Source organism: Haliotis rubra, unplaced genomic scaffold (assembly GCF_003918875.1).
Source record: "Haliotis rubra isolate DU_JTF1 unplaced genomic scaffold, ASM391887v1 Scf174, whole genome shotgun sequence".
Lineage (NCBI taxonomy): Eukaryota > Metazoa > Mollusca > Gastropoda > Lepetellida > Haliotidae > Haliotis > Haliotis rubra.
The window spans coordinates 1520796-1540963 of NW_025765714.1; the positions used below are offsets into that span (position 1 = coordinate 1520796).

At 41.6% G+C, this 20168-nt stretch overlaps 1 protein-coding gene across 1 annotated transcript; it reads left to right on the top strand.

Moving 5' to 3' along the window:
• The first annotated feature begins 142 nt into the window (after positions 1-142).
• LOC124272917 (pleckstrin homology domain-containing family B member 1-like) lies at positions 143-19341 on the top strand. The gene is made up of 8 exons (XM_046708162.1): positions 143-271; positions 2058-2102; positions 2781-2896; positions 5833-5996; positions 13592-13619; positions 14455-14545; positions 16645-16851; positions 17079-19341. Exons 1-8 carry the CDS (start codon positions 235-237, stop codon positions 17333-17335), a joined length of 945 nt encoding a protein of 314 aa, XP_046564118.1. The 5' UTR covers positions 143-234; the 3' UTR covers positions 17336-19341.
• Positions 19342-20168: the final 827 nt, after the last annotated feature.

The window sequence follows — 20168 nt, forward strand, 5'->3', positions numbered from 1 at the left end:
AAATATAAACAAACCTGTTGTTGCGTAAATGATTATTGTGCTGAAATAAATCATACAATTATTCCGAATCCACCTTACGCTTTATGTTTTGAAGTAATCGATATTTTGTGCGCAGGCGTACTGCTGACAGTTATTAGTTGTTTACTTCCGTTGCAATGGAGTGATGTCAATGTAAATAATGTTTCATTCATGTCATCTTTAGAGGATTAAAACGCTTCCATATCTGTAATAACGATGTCGTGTGGCGGAACGGAGTCGGTGGACGTATCTAGTATGTTTCTTCAGCATTTTTTTTAGAGACTTTAATTAATATGAAATAGAGGACACGTAAACAAACGAAATATTTCTGACACATTGTCCAATGAGTGTTGTGTAACATATTTAGAAGGCAACCATATAATTTATCGACACTTGTCAATATTGCGTGCCCTTTGATCTCTGGAATGGCATGGGGTTAGGGTAGTTCACACCACGTACATGTATTATGTAACTCCTTTCATCATGTTCCATGCCTTTGGTGGATCCCCTTTCCGATCAGGCATCATTGGGATCAGGTATCCCGGTGCCAGGGGTTTTCGATGATGTAAGACAAAAACGTATTTTTTATGTGTAATATCATTTAAAGTTTTTATTTTACTAACCTCGAGTGATAAAGGATATAGTCATCTATTTCACACAAAAATATCAAGTGTTCCCTACAAAAATGGCGTTGATGAAATCGTATCGGCGAAACTGTGCCGCTCGTAACATCCGGGTATTTTGTATCGGTTTTCGACGATGAGCAATACTTTTTGCTCCCCACTGCGAGGGAGTGTTGTGATCACGTGGCTTCCATTTTTCATATATTACCTGTCACCAGCAGACGACTCATCTAAATGAATTTTCGCTTGATATTTTTTGTTATAATGGGAACTGATTTTGCATCGTAAGTGGTATTAACGATCTCAGGTAAATAATATTGATGTTTGTTTGCTTTTTATATAACTTTACTTCCCGATTTCCATTGTCAATAAAACTTCTCACGACAGCGACTTGGCACCCGCCCTTTCAGTGACACTGTTTGTGCACTCCGATCGCACATGTACTCCCCGATATAGCGCGTGCAATGCAATCGTCGAAATCACCAGAACGTCGAATTCAGCTTGTGTTGGGATACCCCTTTCCGATGGGATACCTTTCACGATCCTCACAATCATGAGGGTTAGTTGAATGGGGAGACAGTGTTTTCGTAGGCTGAACCAGTTCGTGGACGCGGTGCATTCGTAGCCCAGACTGGTTCGTAGACGATGATTTCGTAGACGTGTATAAATAATTGAATAATAGTATTAATATTAATTTGGTAATCACTTGGATTGTGTATAGCGAAGTTGTTATGCTTTGTTTTCAGTGTTTACAAAACTAAAGACAGCTAAGGACAAGAAAAGTGTGATTGAAGAGTGAACGAATATTTTCACGTATCTTGTCTAGACTCGTTTATTTGTATAAATGTATTTGTATTTGTCGGCGGATCAGACAAAATTAGTCTACTCCTCATAATTTCCCAACAACAAGAAAATACTGAAATTGTCTAAACTTAAAATACATTAGTCTACTCATCGCAAACAGATTGCACTGAGTTGTTGTGAATTTAATTAAGAAGTGGTGAGTTGTTTTTATTGCGAAATGCTGTGTGTATATTGAAGTGTTTTGTTAATTACTTTGTCGGTGACCCACCTTATCCTTCTTCTCTACTGCTACTTCACCGCTGGTCTGCGTAGTTTAATGTTGATCACACTTACCTAGTATATTTTTTTTATTTCACAAAACTCAAACACTTTTCGTTTACATTAAAGTCAAAATATCTATTTTCATCATCAATGATGTTGAAATTTCCCCCTTTTACTAATGTCTACGAATCCACCGCTCAATTCGCCTACCAATCCACCGGATTTGCACGTCTACGAACCAGTCTGGTCTACGAATTCACCTACAGCCGTTGAAATATAGCGTATGGGTCAGTCAATCCTCTTGTATACCTCATTGCATGTATAATCCTTATTCTATCCACTTTGTTTCAGCCAACTCACCAATCACAAAAACTGGATATTTGCGTAGATATAACAGTAAGTCTGGTTGAGTCAACATCAACAATTCAAACTGTGGGAAAGAGTTCCTTCCGTTCCCCCATATTGTCCACTTCTTTCTTCCACAGATTAACAGAGGTAACGCAACGTGGTTCGACCCTATATATTGTAAATATTTTTTTGGCTTTTAGTTATTTTTGTGAGTTCTCTAGTAATTGTTATGTTAGGTTTTGTTAATAATATTATAAGTATAAGTATATATTAATTCCTAAATATTATTTGGGATGAGGGAACGGTAGGAACTCTTATCAAAGTGTATACAATTTACTATATCATGCCATACCTTTAGAGTAGATTTCTAAACATTGTGAAAAAAATATGATTTGAATTAAAAATGCATCATGTGAGGAGTGATTACCCAAGTTCAAGTTGGATTACCTATTTGTGTCTTGAAAAACTCAGGAAAATAAGGCACTGCAGTTCACAGTGCACACTTTCAGAAATTAACAGTGTGCAAATGACAGATTCTTCCTAACTACAATCCTTAGTTCAATGATTTTGCCATTGCGACAAGCATGTGTTAAATATTTGTCATGCTGCAGGCTTTTCTCAACTAGCGTGATTAATGTGACACTCTTTGTGTCAAAATTATTACTTTGTTTGAACCCAGTCTCAGTTTAAAATTATCATATTCTATTAAAGTTTCAATATTTTCAGAGGGATTTCTCTCAAATGGATGGAAACAAAACTTGTTCAAGCTGCATGCAGACAGTACCCTGGCATGGTATGAAAGTCAGAGCAGTTATGAAGCCAAAGGAGGCATTAGAGTGAAGGTACTGTGTATAGTCAGTAGGATATCATGGTAATAGCATGTAAAACAACAGACAGTACTGGCTATAGTCCGTTTGGCTCAAAATCGGACTGATGAGTGCAATCTAACTCGAAAACTACTAAACATATAATACTCAATGAAACACTGATCATAATCAAAACATCAGACCAACTCTTGTTACGAGGGATGACTGCAAAGAGAGGAACAGCCAGGTGTACGCGGAGCACGTGCACAAGTGCCGACAAAGTTATTGAATCATTTACCTATGCTGTGCTGTCGCCATCCTTTCTCGCAAACCAGGCTGTTCCTCTCTTTGTACCCCTCCCTCGTAACAAATAGTGGACGGTGTCAAAATTTTAATGATAGTTTGTTAAACAACTTTTTTATTTTTAGGACATAAATTCTGCAAAAAAATCACAGAGTTGGTCTGATGTTTCAATTATGATCAGTGTTTCATTGAGTATTATATGTTTAGTAATTTTTCGAGTTAGATTGCAATTCATCGGTCTGATTTAGAGCCAAATGGACTATAACAGATAATATCGAACTGCTTTGGGTCATTTTGTGCAACCCACCAGAGGGATGTAGTAATGTCTTTGTTGTTCTCCAGGCACATGACAGCATCTATGTTATTCTCCAGGACACACATCAGTATTTATGTTGTTTTCTAGGACACATGATAAGGTGTGGCATGCAAATATCTTTGTTGTACTCCGGGACACATGTCAGTATTTATGTTCTCAAAGTCACATGTCAATATATATGTTGTTCTCCAGGACATCGTCACGTTATGGCTGAGATATTGCCGATGTGACGTTAAATATTAACTCACTCACTCACTCACTCTCCAGGACACATGTGAGTATTTATGTCATTTTCCAGGTCACATGTCAGTATTTATGTTATCTCAAGGTCACATGTTAGTGACTATGTCATTCTCCAGGTCACATGTCAGTATTTATGTCATTCTCCAGGTCACATGTCATTGTCTATGTCGTTCTCCAGCACTCATGTCAGTTTCTCTGTTTTTCTCCAGGATATATGTCAGTGTCTGTGTTGGTTACATGTTACTTTTTATCCCAGGATATACGTCAGTGTGTGTTGGTTACATGTTAGTTTCTATCTCCAGGTCACATGTCAGTGTCTATGTCATTCTCCAGGTCACATGTCAGTGTCTATGCCATTCTCCAGGTCACATGTCAGTGTCTATGCCATTCTCCAGGTCACATGTCAGTGTCTATGCCATTCTCCAGGTCACATGTCAGTGTCTATGCCATTCTCCAGGTCACATGTCAGTGTCTATGCCATCTCTCAGGTCACATGTCAGTCACATGTCATTCTCCAGGTGTCTATGCCATTCTCCAGGTCACATGTCAGTATTTATGCCATTCTCCAGGTCACATGTCAGTGTCTATGCATTCTCTCCAGGTCACATGTCAGTGTCTATGCCATTCTCCAGGTCACATGTCAGTGTCTATGTCATTCTCCAGGTCACATGTCAGTGTCTATGTCATTCTCCAGGTCACATGTCAGTGTCTATGTCATTCTCCAGGTCACATGTCATGTGTCTCACATGTCATGTCTCACATGTCAGTGTCTATGCCATTCTCCAGGTCACATGTCAGTGTCTATGCCATTCTCCAGGTCACATGTCAGTGTCTATGCCATTCTCCAGGTCACATGTCAGTGTCTATGTCATTCTCCAGGTCACATGTCAGTGTCTATGCCATTCTCCAGGTCACATGTCAGTGTCTATGTCATTCTCCAGGTCACATGTCAGTGTCTATGTCATTCTCCAGGTCACATGTCAGTGTCTATGTCATTCTCCAGGTCACATGTCAGTGTCTATGCCATTCTCCATTCTCCAGGTCACATGTCAGTGTCTATGCCATTCTCCAGGTCACATGTCAGTGTCTATGTCATTCTCCAGGTCACATGTCAGTATTTATGCCATTCTCCAGGTCACATGTCAGTATTTATGTTATCTCAAGGTCACATGTTAGTGACTATGTCATTCTCCAGGTCACATGTCAGTATTTATGTCATTCTCCAGGTCACATGTCATTGTCTATGTCGTTCTCCAGCACTCATGTCAGTTTCTCTGTTTTTCTCCAGGATATATGTCAGTGTCTGTGTTGGTTACATGTTACTTTTTATCCCAGGATATACGTCAGTGTGTGTTGGTTACATGTTAGTTTCTATCTCCAGGTCACATGTCAGTGTCTATGTCATTCTCCAGGTCACATGTCAGTGTCTATGCCATTCTCCAGGTCACATGTCAGTGTCTATGTCAGTGTCATGTCTCTCAGGTCACATGGTCAGTCACATCACATGTCAGTGTCTATGTCATTCTCCAGGTCACATGTCAGTGTCTATGTCATTCTCCATTCTCCAGGTCACATGTCAGTGTCTATGTCATTCTCTCAGGTCACATGTCAGTGTCTATGCCATTCTCCAGGTCACATGTCTCAGGTCACATGTCAGTATGCCATTCTCCAGGTCACATGTCAGTGTCTATGTCATTCTCCAGGTCACATGTCAGTGTCTATGCCATTCTCCAGGTCACATGTCAGTGTCTATGCCATTCTCCAGGTCACATGTCAGTGTCTATGCCATTCTCCAGGTCACATGTCAGTGTCTATGCCATTCTCCAGGTCACATGTCAGTGTCTATGCCATTCTCCAGGTGTCATTCTCATTCTCCAGGTCACATGTCAGTGTCTATGCCATTCTCCAGGTCACATGTCAGTGTCTATGTCATTCTCACAGGTCACATGTCAGTGTCTATGTCATTCTCCAGGTCACATGTCAGTGTCTATGGTCACATGTCAGTATTTATGCCATTCTCCAGGTCACATTTCAGTGTATATGTCATTCTCCAGGTCACATGTCAGTGTCTATGTCATTCTTCAGGTTACATATTAGTTTCTATCTCCAGGATACATGTCAGTATTTGGCAGTTGGGCCAGTATGTCAACAAGTCCCCAACAGGCCTGACCCGCCCCCTGGTGGACAAGTCTCCAACATGATGGCCATACCCCGGAAAAACAGCAAACAGGCTGACATGGTGTGGATGATATTCTCTGATCAGAACGAACTGAAGTGAGTATGACAACCACTAAAAGCACAACTGGCAGGTTTGGATGGTGGGTGGGAGATGATGCAAATTACTACTTTAATTTTTCATCTTTTATAAGTTACCTTTTCAATAACATCAAACCTTTCATACTTCGACTTTTCACATAACTTGACTGAAACATTGCACATTGTCTGTCATCCATCTTTGCATCCATAGTAAGCTTTTACACTTCTGATATTTCTAAAACCAGAAGGCCTATGAAGCAAACATGATCCTACCAATGGCATATGATGTCACTGAATTCTATTTTATGGCAGACTGACTATGACCTTTTTGTCCTTTGCTCTTGTGTTACTTAGTGTATGGAATTACATACAGCTTGTATGGTAAGTTCCAAACTCACCTGACTGAAAGTCATGTGTTGTTATGTCATGGCCTGCTTCTCCAGCATTTATCGTCCTCTTCATCTACATCTGTGGTGTCATCCATACTGATCAGATATGTAATTGATTTCTGGACATTAACAATTTCAAAACATAGCATTCTGATTTTTATGGATTAGGATAGTGTGTTGATGTTGGCATTATTTTGTTCATGCAAAGTGAATATTTAGCATTTAGTTGTTCACATAACTTTATTCAAGGAGTTTATTCCCACAGACATTTCCAGAAGTGATCCTTCTCCATGTGTATGGTGTATTTAAAACTTTCATGGTGTATATATCTATTACCTCCAGAACTTGGAAGACACACTACTGATACATCAATGTTGGTCACTGAACCAAATGTTGAAACATAAACATATTTACAACTTTTTCAACATTATTCAGCAATCATAACAAAAATATTAACTCATATCACCATGATATATTTTCAAACTCTTAAATTAGCAATTTCAGTCTTGTGAAAAACCTCATTTTTTTCATCTGACATTAAATAAATTAAATGTGAGAGGGCCACAGACCTTAGCTTAGTTAGACTATGTCACCTTGAGTTACAGTATGTTTTAATAGAAAATAACACAAATATTGTTTCCTAGAACTTCAGTTTCTTGCAGTATGAACATCTCATGTTTTAATGGAGAGACGTAAATACAGACAATTAGTTTAATGCATCATGCTATTGTATCAAGGGGTATATGAAAATCAATATTTTTCCTTATCCTGACTCATGATTATTTGCTTTCTCATCCTCTCTTCCGAACGGTCAAGTGGAAACTTGAATCCTTTCAATTCCCTTGAAGCGAATGTACAATCACTCACCCTTTATTACCTCCCCTGGTTTCCCGCCAAAACCTGGCACGTGACCTCCCATGCCTTGGTCTTCACTCTCTCCTCTATCGCCGTAGCGGACGGTTGAGCGGTCACTTGAGGGTCCTTTCACGGCGTATAACTTTAAAAGTTTTGGAATTATAACACAAATTCTGCCGTGAATGTGTTTATTAATATATTATTCATCATATTATTAACAAAATTTGTACATTTCATGTCAAATTAATTCACGTTTTACTCCGTTTTCAGACGACTGTTTGCTTACATTTTGCAAGTGTAAACAGTGATTCAGCATGTCTCTACGCTTGAATTACACTCTGGTGTTCTTCTTGTCTGGTTTATGAGTTGAATATGTCTTGATGTTGATTATTCTGTATAATCATATGTGTATAAATTGAATTGTGAAAATTTACTTGTAAATTTTTTCACATGTGATTGCGAATTTGTTTCTAATATTTCACAACCTGTTGGTACAGTTAACCAGACTGCGTGAGAAGGTGATACAGTCGTGAGAATTGTGAGTTGCTGTGACTACGGCTTGAGCTGTGCTGATATATGATGTCATCCCAGCCTAAGTCTGCGACGTCACCCGTACGGGAGAAGGTATCTCCACACACTGTAAGTAAAAGGAAGTCCCCTCCGGCAGAGAAGGCATCACAACATAAGAAGAGCAAGACGACTGCTTCAGGGAAGCAGTCATCATCATCCAGGCGCTCATCTAGATCGTCCCAATCTGGTAAATCGGCGAGATTGGCGCTACATACGTCTATGCAGCGTCTATCAACAGATATTGATGTGCCTGGCGTTAAGGCAGATGGTTCCAGCTTCGGTAGTCCTCCAGTGTTGCAGCCGGAGATTTTCCTTTCAGCGTCGCAGAGATCATCCAGTCCTGAGATACTGTCAGCGCAGATTAGAAGCATGACATCGCCGATGTCATCGTTGCAGTCTACCGAGAGCAGTGATGCAGAAAGACTATCGAAAGTTACTCACTTTCACGCAAGCAGTCTAATGAAGCCGTTGCAGAACCAGAGACAGCAAAAGTCAGGCGGGAACCCGTTAGCGTTTGCGGACGCTAACCTGTCTACGAGGCCGACAGGCGAGACAGTTGCAGTAATCCCACAGCAGCATCCGGTGGTCAACGCTGGAGACTTTGCTGATACAATCACCCGTAGGGTGATGCAGGCGATGGAGATGAGGCTAGACCTGGAGAAGAAGCAGACGGCTCTTTAAAGCAGCGTTGCAGTAGACGAGATGATGGCAGACCAGTCATTTACTACGTCTTCAGCAGTCAACGTAGACATCTCACATCAAGGCCTGGCAGATGTAGTACAGCATACTGAAGAAGATGATGCCATCTTCACTGAAGCTAAGGTACTGGCGTGGGTGGCTGATGGTCTCCCGTTATCGTCCCCGGCTAGAGACGCTAATCCGGCGGAGACGTACTGTATGAAAGATGATGACTACGAATCAATTACTATCCCGCCAATGAAGCCCATTGCGCAGGTTTCAAACAACCTGAAAGCAGCCTTCAAGAAGGCCTCGAAGACACAGGGGCAACATACTCCGCAGTTTAACCCTAAACGATTCCGACATCACAACATGAGTCAGTTCGTCAAGGCGCCAGAAGTTGACGAAGATTTATATCTGGTCACTGACTCGAAGTCTCGCAGTTACAAGGTGGAAGATAAGAGAATGGCGCAACTTGATACGACAACCCGTAGAGCCTTCTACGGGTTAGCAAGATCTAGAGCCATCAACGAAGCATTGATGTACGCCTTCAAGAATCCTAAGACGGAAGAAGAAAAGATGATCAAGTCTACCTTAGTGGTCCAGCGCAAAGATCAGGAATTTATCTCCGATCACTTGGCTTCTACATCGGCGGGCATCACCCTTCTACGTCGGCAAGGGTTGCTGAGTTCCAGTACGTGGCCAGATGTCTACACCAAGCCTTTACTAAGGAAGCCTTGGGCTTGGAACACCATGGTGCATCAATGAACTCAGCGTAGTCAACTAAGATCCCGTTTCTCTGGTATTCAGAGAGCCAAAGAGAAGAAGTTTGCGACTTCACGTGGCGGCAACATGGGATCTTTTCGTCGTCCCAGTAACGCAGAAGTTACTCAGGCCGAGGCAGGATCTCCAGCAGTGGCAGAAGATCCCGTTACTGAAGAGAAGGTTCGGAGCGACTGGTCGCTTCCACCCCCAGCCGTTCCCGGTACAACCGTCATCCGTGGGTGGACGTCTGGGACTATACTGGGAAAATTGGAGAATACTACAGGACGATTACGTCACAGAAGTCTTACGAGAGGGCTACAGCATCCAGTTGCAGTCGACACCACCGTTGACAGATCAACCGTGGGTCTTCAAGTACCTGCAACTACAACGAGACAAGCTCACCGAAGCTATCTAGATGTTGGTGGTTAAAGATGCAGTAGAGGTAGTCGATCAACGCGGACTGACGCCCGGGTATTATTCTCCAATTTTCCTGGTACCAAAGAACTCACAAGAGAAGTTCCATCTAATCTTCAATATGAAGAGCTTCAACAAGCATTACCTGTTGAAACCAGAGAAGTTCAAGATGTTACATCTGCCTCAGCTGAGACATCTTATCCGACCCAAAGACTTCATGGCCAGCATAGATTTGCAAGATGCCTATCTGCATATACCAATACATCCAGAATCACGGAAATACCTGAGATTCCTGTTCGAAGGTCGTCATTACCAATGGAAGGTACTGCCGTTTGGAATTTCGTCGGCCCCGTGGTTATTTACACGAATAACCAAACCGATTGGTTATCTCCATCAGAGGGGCGTACGAAGTGCCTTCTACCTAGACGACGGCATCCAGGCACATCAAGATGCAGATCAACTCAAACTACAACTGCAGCTTACGATCAACCTATTGACACAGTTGGCTGGCTGGTGAATCATCAGAAGTCAGAGTTGGAGCCGACCCAAGATCTACAATTCTTAGGCATCAGATTCCTGACGTCAGAAAATCGCATTCTGGTGCCAGACGACCGATGGCAGAGCATCCAGTCGTGCATACCAGACGCTCTCAACAATCCACTAGAATTGAGAACGTGGCAGCGAATCTTGGGTCTATTGACGTCGGCACAGGCTCTCACCCGCAGAGGAAGATTACAACTTCGTCCGCTACAACGGTTCCTGATAGCGCATCTAGACGATGTCCAGAAGTTTGCCATCCCACAACATCTTAAGCAAGCCTTGCTTTGGTGGACAATAAAGTCGAATGTTTGCGGTGGAACCTATTTGAGAGAGCTTAATTACAACAGACATCTCTACGTGGATGCGTCCCTCCAAGGTTGGGGGGCACATCTCAACGACGAAGTTATGACAGGGCGGTGGTCACAAATAGAGAAGGGTCTGCACATCAATCAGCTGGAACTGAAAGCAGTAATAGAAGCAGTACTACATTGGGCGGCGCAATTAAAGAATCAGGTACTGATGATACTTACAGACAACTCCACGGTGGCCTTTTACATAAATCTGCAAGGGTCCACAAGATCAGCGCCGCTGCTTCAACTGACGTTCCAGCTATTCGACATCGCAGACAAAATCAACCTGAAGATGAGGGCTTGCCACATCCCAGGGGCAAAGAACATCTTAGCAGACGCTCTATCCAGACCAGTACGGCCATCTCCCACAGAGAGTGGAAGTTACATCCGTAGGTGTTCCAGTGGATAACAGCCCAACTAGGCTGTCCTCACATAGACCTGTTTGCGACTCACTTCAACAATCAGGTGACAACATTTGTCTCGCCAGTGCCAGACCCACTGGCATGGGCTGTCGACGCCTTAGCCATATCATGGGAAGGGATGAAGGCTTACGCCTTCCCTCCACCGATCCTGTTATCGCAAGATCAACTGGACGAGGGTTCTACAACTGACTTTGGTAGAGCCTTACTGGCCAGCAAGACTATGGTTCCCAGACCTCATAGATCTTCACGGCGAACCTGTACTACGACTCCCAGTCTGGCCGAATCTACTCGTCCATCCTCACACCAAGCAGCGACACGGCAACCCAAAAGCATTCCAGCTACAAGTATGGAACATATCACATACTGCTTGAAGGGTCGAGGATACTCCACTAGAGCAGCCAAGGCAGTAACCTTACCTCTACGTAGATCTACACGTAATCTATATGATGACAAGTGGAGAAGTTTTGAAGAGTATGCTGCTCAACATAAGTTCACGGCCAGAAGAGCGACTTATCCACAAGTAGCAGATTACTTGTGTCATTTGAGGTCCACTAGACATCTTAAGGGTTCCACATTGTCTACTTATCTTGCAGCAATCAGTTCGGTCATCACCATGAAGACAGGGGTGAAATTGACCAAAGTGCCTGAACTTATAGCCCTGCTGAGATCATTCAAGTTAGAAGATCAACAACAGAAGTTCAGGGCACCAGCTTGGGACCTCAATATAGTACTACAGCACCTCATAAGTGAGGTATATGAGCCGCTGACAGAGACGACATTTGAGTTATTAACTCAAAAAGATGATATTCCTCCTCGCCTTGGCTACTGCAGCTCAGATGTCTGAGATACACGCCCTTGACTTCAGCCGTATGAGATTTGACACGGGAAGAAGGGAAGCAGTCCATCTAGGCCTTAGATGGGACTTTATAGCCAAGAATCAGCTGCCGGGACAACCGGATTGTCAATTTTACGTTCCAGCATTATCAACTATCTTGGGTCCACAGGACACTCAAGATCTATCACTATGTCCGGTCAGAGCGCTGAAAATCTACTTGCAGAAATCTGCTACGAGACGGAGGAAGTTCAAGCGTCTATTTATCCCGCTATCACCCGCTACGACGGTAGAAGTCTCCCGTACTACGGTCTCCTTTTGGATCAGAGCGGTGATCTTAAGGGCCTACAAAGCAGCAGGGTTAGAACCTCCAAGAGCATCGCACCCTCATGAAGTAAGAGCATTGGCCTCGACACTCGCCCTACATGGAAACTGCTCAATATCATCTATAATGGAAGGCTGCTTTTGGAAGTCTTCGCTAACCACTACCTGAGAGACATCTCCATGGAAGATGTATCTGGTATACATCAATTCGGCCCTCTAGTCGTAGCGCAGCAACTCACTATGCCGGCCAGACGATGAAGAATCTCACCCTTGTCACTCAGACTCGTTGACGCCAGGCAACTGTTCCATTGCCATCGGCTAAGAGTCCATGTTCCCCTGTTTTACGAGATAAAACAGCGCATGAGTGATACATAGACTCAGTTATGGTAATGTTCTTGCCTTAACAGATGGGTTGCGATACCAGTTTCAGTAATTTTCTTACCGTAAACATATTGGATCGTTGCAGAATATCTAGACAACACAACGTCCAGCTATAGTATACTAAATCCACAAAACTTAAGAAGTTTACTTCTAATACGAACGTATATGTAATATGTAATTTTTATGATAAAATTAATATTTTATACTTATCCTGACTCATGAGATGAAGCCCTCCCAACCGTCCCCTCTCACCACACGGGTTTCCCTGTAGACCTGAGTGGGGCATATTTTTGGAGAGAGTGAGGACCAAGGCATGGGAGGTCACGTGCCAGGTTTTGGCGGGAAACCAGGGGAGGTAATAAAGGGTGAGTGATTGTACGTTCGCTTCAAGGGAATTGAAAGGATTCAAGTTTCCACTTGACCGTTCGGAAGAGAGGATGAGAAAGCAAATAATCATGAGTCAGGATAAGTATAAAATATTAATTTTATCATAAAAATTACATTATTGATAGAAGACATGAATTGTGAAATTGAAAATTTGTTGATAGAAGATATGAATTGTGAAATTGAAAATTTGTTCTGGCCTTTTGTTAAATAGCTGTCTTTTTCTGGAGTTTCAATTGTTGACTAGATATTTGTGATCCTGCCAACAGTCTCCATGTACTGTCTGTCCGTCCGTCCGTCCAGCAAATAAAAACCCATCTTGTAAACTACAGTAGCAATGAGTATTCTCTTCATTTATTTTCAAATGGTACATTACACAAACCTCATTTCATTATGATGAAGAATGCCAACATGTTAAATTCATCCAAAGACTTAACAGCAATAGATCCAATAGCTCTACAGGAATACAGGTTGACACAAACATTATATAGTTTTGGTTTTGAGAAAGAAATTCAAGCTGGTCATCCCCCATGGCAAATACCCAAACTGGAATTTAAAAATATTTAGAGAACTTGAAAAATATCAAGGCTAATTGTCTTATATAAAGTGTTTGAGAGCATACTAAGGTGGATGAGCACATCTTATGTTGGTGAGCATATCCTTGTTCCTCTTGCATACTGGTTTATGGATGGAATATTTTTTGTTCTAGTTCTTGGATGACAGAAATGGTGAAAACGGTATGTACTATTCTAAACTGTCAACAGTACATTGATCTTTGAGTACTTACATATATGTAATATGACAATTATTTCACTGAACTAATGAACGTCAGTGCCTACAAAAGGACATCATACACTAAAGGACCACAATCAGAACAAATAGCGCAAAATGTGAAATGAACCTCGCCATTGTGTTGTGCAATACATGCATGTATCATCTACACAGCAGAAGAAACCGACATACCTCAGAAGGTTGTACAAATTGTAAAGACATTTGGCGTTCTTCAATGTGTTGTCCTGTACACTGACATTCTTTTGTATACATTGGTTTTCTTTCATGTTTCACCTTTTGTCTGCAACCTGTATGGTGTCATGATTGTTCATGGACATTTGTTTTGTGTTTAGAGTTTCATTATTGTATGCAAATAATTACCTATGTTACTAACATATAACACTTTCTCAGAGCATTTGACTATTATTGCATACTGTTGTATGAATTGATGATAATTTTGACTGAATGACTGTCCATAGACTGGTTGTCAGTATCCCATGATAACAGATGAGGATCAGGTAGTCCCACTAGGTGACTGATACTCAGTAGTTATACCCACTGGTTAATCCAGGCACCGTTGTTGTTTACAAGTGGCATTGATATAGATGGAATATTTCTCACATTCATTCCCTCAGTCATGTTAAAGTATTAGCATGTACAACCATTCTGCTGTCCCCTGCCGTCATATTGCTAGAATATTGCTAAAAGCGGCGTAAAAACCAACTCACTCACTCACACAATAACAACCATTTTTTATCATATTATTCAAGCAGTTCATAATTAAGTCATTACATGTTCCAGCTACCTCCACCCCCACAGCCACCCCAGGGAACACCCAGTGCTCCTCATCCAGGTGGCCCACCCCCACCAGGCTTCAACCCTGGAGTAACAGGTACTGATAGTCTTGCATACATGTTTTTGTATTGTACAACAAATAATAGCTTATGTTTTGTAGTCTAATGAAAAATGTGTTCCAGTAGGTTTCAACACCAATACATGGTGACTATTGTAAAACTGTAGCCTGTTAACATTAATTTTTTCATGAGATAAGGTTTTTATTATTTTATATAACAATGTGGATATTGTCAGTGTGTCAGATTCTTCATCAACAACGTATCATATTTCTGTCTTTGTTGTGTATGTTTTCATTATCCTCATTGTATCATGATTTCTCTATCATTATACTTTGTACACAGTCATTTCCTTGACAAGATGCAGATCCTGTTTTTCTGTTCTTGCAATGAACACAACTCTGTGCAGTTTGTGTTTGTAAAGAGCTTTACTTTTGTTATCATGCCAATTTGTACAGTACAGGATTAGGGTGTAATAGATTATTTAGGAACATCAATTATATACTGAACCACAAAAGAAACATCACACATTAAAAGAGTATACGTTTCACACACGACATTAAAATTATACGGATTTTTTACACATTTTGAGATAATTTGACATCAGGAAGATAACAGACTCACAAAACCGCACTGTTTTGAACACACACGGATTCTGTGTACGGTTCAAATTTTGTCACTATCAGTGAACATGGTGATGCTCGCGAACGCATCTTTATGAGAAGCATGATAATCGTGTAAAACGTTTACTCATTGGGTATAAAAGGCACCCAAAATTACCAACCTGTCATACGTTTCCTAAACGCAGTGAGTATGCCAAGACTGATCGAAATCAGAGGGAGCAAGCTACCGGATATCTCCATGCTGGTCAACGTCCAAGGGTCATTGCTAATGACCTTAACTGCAGTATTCCGACAATTGAGTGTTTGAGGGAGCAGTACAATGCCAAAAACAACAGCACAGATGATCGCCCCAGCAGTGGTAGACTGAGGGTTACAACTGCACGTCAAGATCTCCACCTACTACACAGACAACACTTGCAGGACCGTTTCCGTAGGGCAACAGATTTAGCTCAGCAGACTATAGGCACTCACCACCGACCCATTTGTGCAGAGACTGTTCGCCGCCGGCTGAGAAATTTCAACCTGTATTGTCAACAACCTCACATATCGACATCGACGGCAACGTCTCCAGTGGGCTCAACAACGTCAGAACTGGCGATATCAACAGTGGAGGACCTTAGTCTTCTCCGACAAAAGTCGGTATTGTCTTTCTGTGACAGATGGGAGAGCTAAAGTTTGGAGAAGGAGAGGTGAACACTATACCGATGGCTGTTTTGCAGAGAGTGAAGCGTGGGGAGGACAGAGCATCATGGTATGGGGTGGTATTGCACTCAACCAGAAACTTGGACCTATTGTCTTTCGAGAACATTAGCCCAGGTTGAGGCAATGGAGTAGACGCTGCTCGCTACATTGACCAAGTGTAAAGACCTCACGTTGTGCCACAGTTTGCTCATCACCGGAATCACATGTTTCAACACGACAACGCCCGTGCCCCCACTGCCAGGCTAACAACAAACTTCCTCCAGCAGCACAACAGCCGCACACTGCAATGGCCTGCCCTAAGTCCGGATTTGAACCCTATAGAGCACCTCTGGGACAAAATCCAAAGAAGGCTGAATGACCTCCGACCAAGGCCGACAACTGCTGCACAGTTAACTGCAAGTTTTCACAGAGTGTGGACTAATATCCCCATGGCCTTCATCAATCGTTTTGTGCATTCAATGTACAGCTGTTTGGCAACTGGTGGTCAACACGAGGTGTTGAGTTCAACTCTCTAGATCAAGGACATGCCTTCATCACGTGACACCATGTTCAGCTAAACTTGTTCCAGGAGTGACTCTTCATCATCAGGAAAGAACGGTTCCTTAACTATCACTCTTAAATCAATGCCACAGCTATCTGTAAATAAACCAGTTTCCATTTTGTATGTGTGTGATGTTTCTGTTGTGGTTCAGTATATAATATATTTGCCTCACTAGATTTAAGATGTTTGAGAATCTGTACCATTGATGTCTTCATGATGCCAATGGTTCAAGTTTATCATGAGTAAGTTATACTATGATATTTGATTAAAACAGGTGCTCCTCCTCATTATCCTCCATCCCAGTCAAGCCAAGCCCCACCCCCTTACTATCAGGGTCCGCAGCAAAGGCAAGGTAATGTGCCCTACCCCCAGCAGCGAGGTGGACACTACCCCCAGCAGCGAGGAGGATACAATGGAGGGAACACTACTGTTGTTGTACAGGACCGGGGCAGGAGAGGGTCAGGGGATGGTCTTGCAACAGGTATGTCTTGCCTCTTTCTATAGTAACCTTTCCAGACCTTTGTTTTAATCTGTTTCAATGAAAGTAAAATAGTGATTTCTTCTGACAGAGACTTTTGTTTCAAAGTACTTGGCAACTCATAGCAATACCACAGCAAGCCCTCATTTTCAATGTCACATTAACATGTATAGCTATTACTTTTGAAGTTGTGACAATTTCCTCAATGCTTCCTCTTGCTTCTGTTACAGGCATGCTGATGGGAGCTGCTCTTGGTTATGGCATGAGTCGACCTTGGGGCTTTGGCTATGGGTGGGGGCATGGGGGTTACGGGGGTTACGGAGGCTGGGGATCTGGAGGCTACCATGAGGGTGACAACATCACTGTCAACAACCATTATGATGTTGACAATACAAACATTGAAAACACAAACATTACAGAGAATAACGTAGAGAATAACTATGATCAGGGGGGACATGATCAGGGAGGTTATGATCAGGGGATATGATCAGGGAGGTTATGATCAGGGGATATGATCAGGGAGGTTATGATCAGGGGGGATATGATCAGGGAGGTTATGATCAGGGGGGATATGACGATGGAGGATATGACGATGGAGGATATGATGGGGGATATGATGACTTTGGGGGTGGTGATGATTTTGGTGGAGGTGATTTTGATGGGGGTGATTAAAATGTTGTTATATTTTGATCTTGTGATAATCGAAACTATTCTTCAGGGGTCAAATGATATATTGTTTCTCTTTGGAGGATATATGAGTAATTGCCTCCTGTGAATTACGTCCTGTGTCTTACCACTTGGTGTTTACAAATCACTTAGTGAAACTTGTTGACTTCATCTGTGCCATAAAGCCATGCTCATAAGTACTCATAGTTACTTCGTCCTCGTGGCTGAATGTTGCAAGTGTAATTATGGCACATTCTCTGCAGTAAACTGACACATCTTTTCTGAAACAACAAGGTCTTTGAAGCTGAAACCAAGCATAGATGATCTTAGCTAATCACATGACACGGACCAAATCTTGAACACCACGTCCATGTTGGTAATATTTGTACATATCTGCATGTGATATTAATAGATCCTATACAATATCTGTTTAAGCATTGGAAATAACATCTGGTGATACTGTTACAGTTTGGTTGTTTAACCTACTGCGACTTTTAGCCCACATGCCTATTAACGAGTTATGTTCATGATGTCTGACCAGCCTTAACCTTGGACCAAAGTCTGGATATCAAAGTGCTCCGTTACTCTAGTACGTGTATTGTGAAATCTATGCAATGACGATATCTGTCTTTTAATTTCTTTGTAAGGCTTTTCAGATGTTATTATATTGAGGACACAATGAGATGTGATGATGACCTATAGATCTATCCTGTAGGTATATACTGTGCCTTTATAACATGGACGTGTCAGGATGGAGTTCAGAAGAATCCCAACAATCATGTGTTTCTGTGAGTAGTTGCTGTATGATGCACCTGCAGGTGAAGCTGATGTTGATGGGCCTATCACTGTCCAAGGACCACTTATCATATGTCAATTTCATGACTGAACAACACAAAGACAGGAGACAGTGTTAATACAAACTTGTCTTATCTCTACACAGTTCCAGATTGTTAACATTAGCATCCAGTTAACTGAATGTTCTTTTATTCAGACCATGAACAAGAAAAGAGCACAATGTTTGACAATTGTGGTGGAAATTTAGGGAGGCCTGAGGCTCTATTGTATCCACAGGCTGTGTCTCAAAATGTGCCAATAATATTTCTCCGAACTACAACCAAAATTATTACAACCTTTTTGGATTAGATTTGCAAATTAGTCTCTGAATGAAAAGAAACATACTTATGACAGGTATGGCAACAGGAAAATCTATTTTCAGCTGAAAGCTTAATACTGCGTCATCGATTCAGCCTTTCCAAACGGATTTAGCCGATTCACAGAATTGAACAATTTGAAATAAAATACTAGTAGGTGGAAATCTGCGGGACAGTAGAAAATTGCCATGCCTGTAATGAAAATATATGAAGTTGTGTACATTATTGCATCACTGTGCATCTGTTGGTGAGATGCATTGTTTCCATGTCAGGAGGCTAATACTGTATTTTCCTCTAAAGTGCTACCCATGTATGGCAAGATACACATGAGACACTAGTCCTCCTGTAAGGTATCTAGGGACTTTCATCTTCACTTCACACACTGGATGTTGCCTATTGTCAAACGAATGACCAGTGGTCCGAGCACTTCTGGGGGCAATCCAGTATTGATTCCATTACCTTGTATATTCACATTCCATTTCCTATGTATATTGTTTACAGAAGCTGGTCTTATAATCTGCACAGAATATACTTGCTTGTAGACAGTGGTCAGTGTGATTACCAGTGAACACTTACAAGTGCTTATTCTAGGCTTATACAGAAACAAAACTCTTGAGACAATATTGAGTTTAAAAGAATATGTTATTTTGCTATCATAAAACTGTTGGAATATTTTTCATTGTATTTAATTTGCCAGTATGATTTGAAATTTTGAAATTCCCCTTAAATTTTCATCAACAGAAACATGTTGTAATATTATGAATGTTTTGCTGGTTGTACAGCATAGTCATGTGTGGTGAGTTGTACATGTTGTACACACAAGGGATCATTGGTATGTTCTGTGCCTCACTTAGACGTGATCTAAATATATATTGTGTCGTGTGTTACTTTTCAAGATAATCCCAATCCTCACTGATATACCATTGGCAATGGAGCTAGAGATATTTTGTCACCATTTGAGAAGTCCTTCTTGTGATTGTCAGAACAGTTCTCCACGACTGTGGGTCCTGATAGAGTTCAGCTGCACTGCCGGATGGAAGCCATGGCAGTGACTTATCCTGATGGAAGAACACACCGTTACACGCATGTCTTTGTCAAATTTCCCTGTGATAATTTGCAAGGCCCTCCCTGCTACTCTTGAACTCTGCCAGTCTCCCTGTGTGTGGTGGACAGGCTTTCTTCCACAGTGGTGTATCTCAACCTTCAGAAATGGCTTTTTCTTTGTCTTAACATTTTCTGCAATTACTCATTGGCTTCATGTTTCTCAAGTTTTTACATTTTTCAAAGGTCACATATGCCTGCTTGTTTTACCGTCTTGTCACAGGGAAACAAATTGCTGTTTTTGTGGATGAGATATCATGTAACATCAACAACAACAAAATTTACAATTATGCAATTCCTTCTTTGTGAGGCTTATAGTTATCAGTCAGCCCTCTGAAGAGGCCAGTATTTGTATTTCCACGGTCATCCTTGCAAGGACATATTTAGAATGCTGAAGTCTGC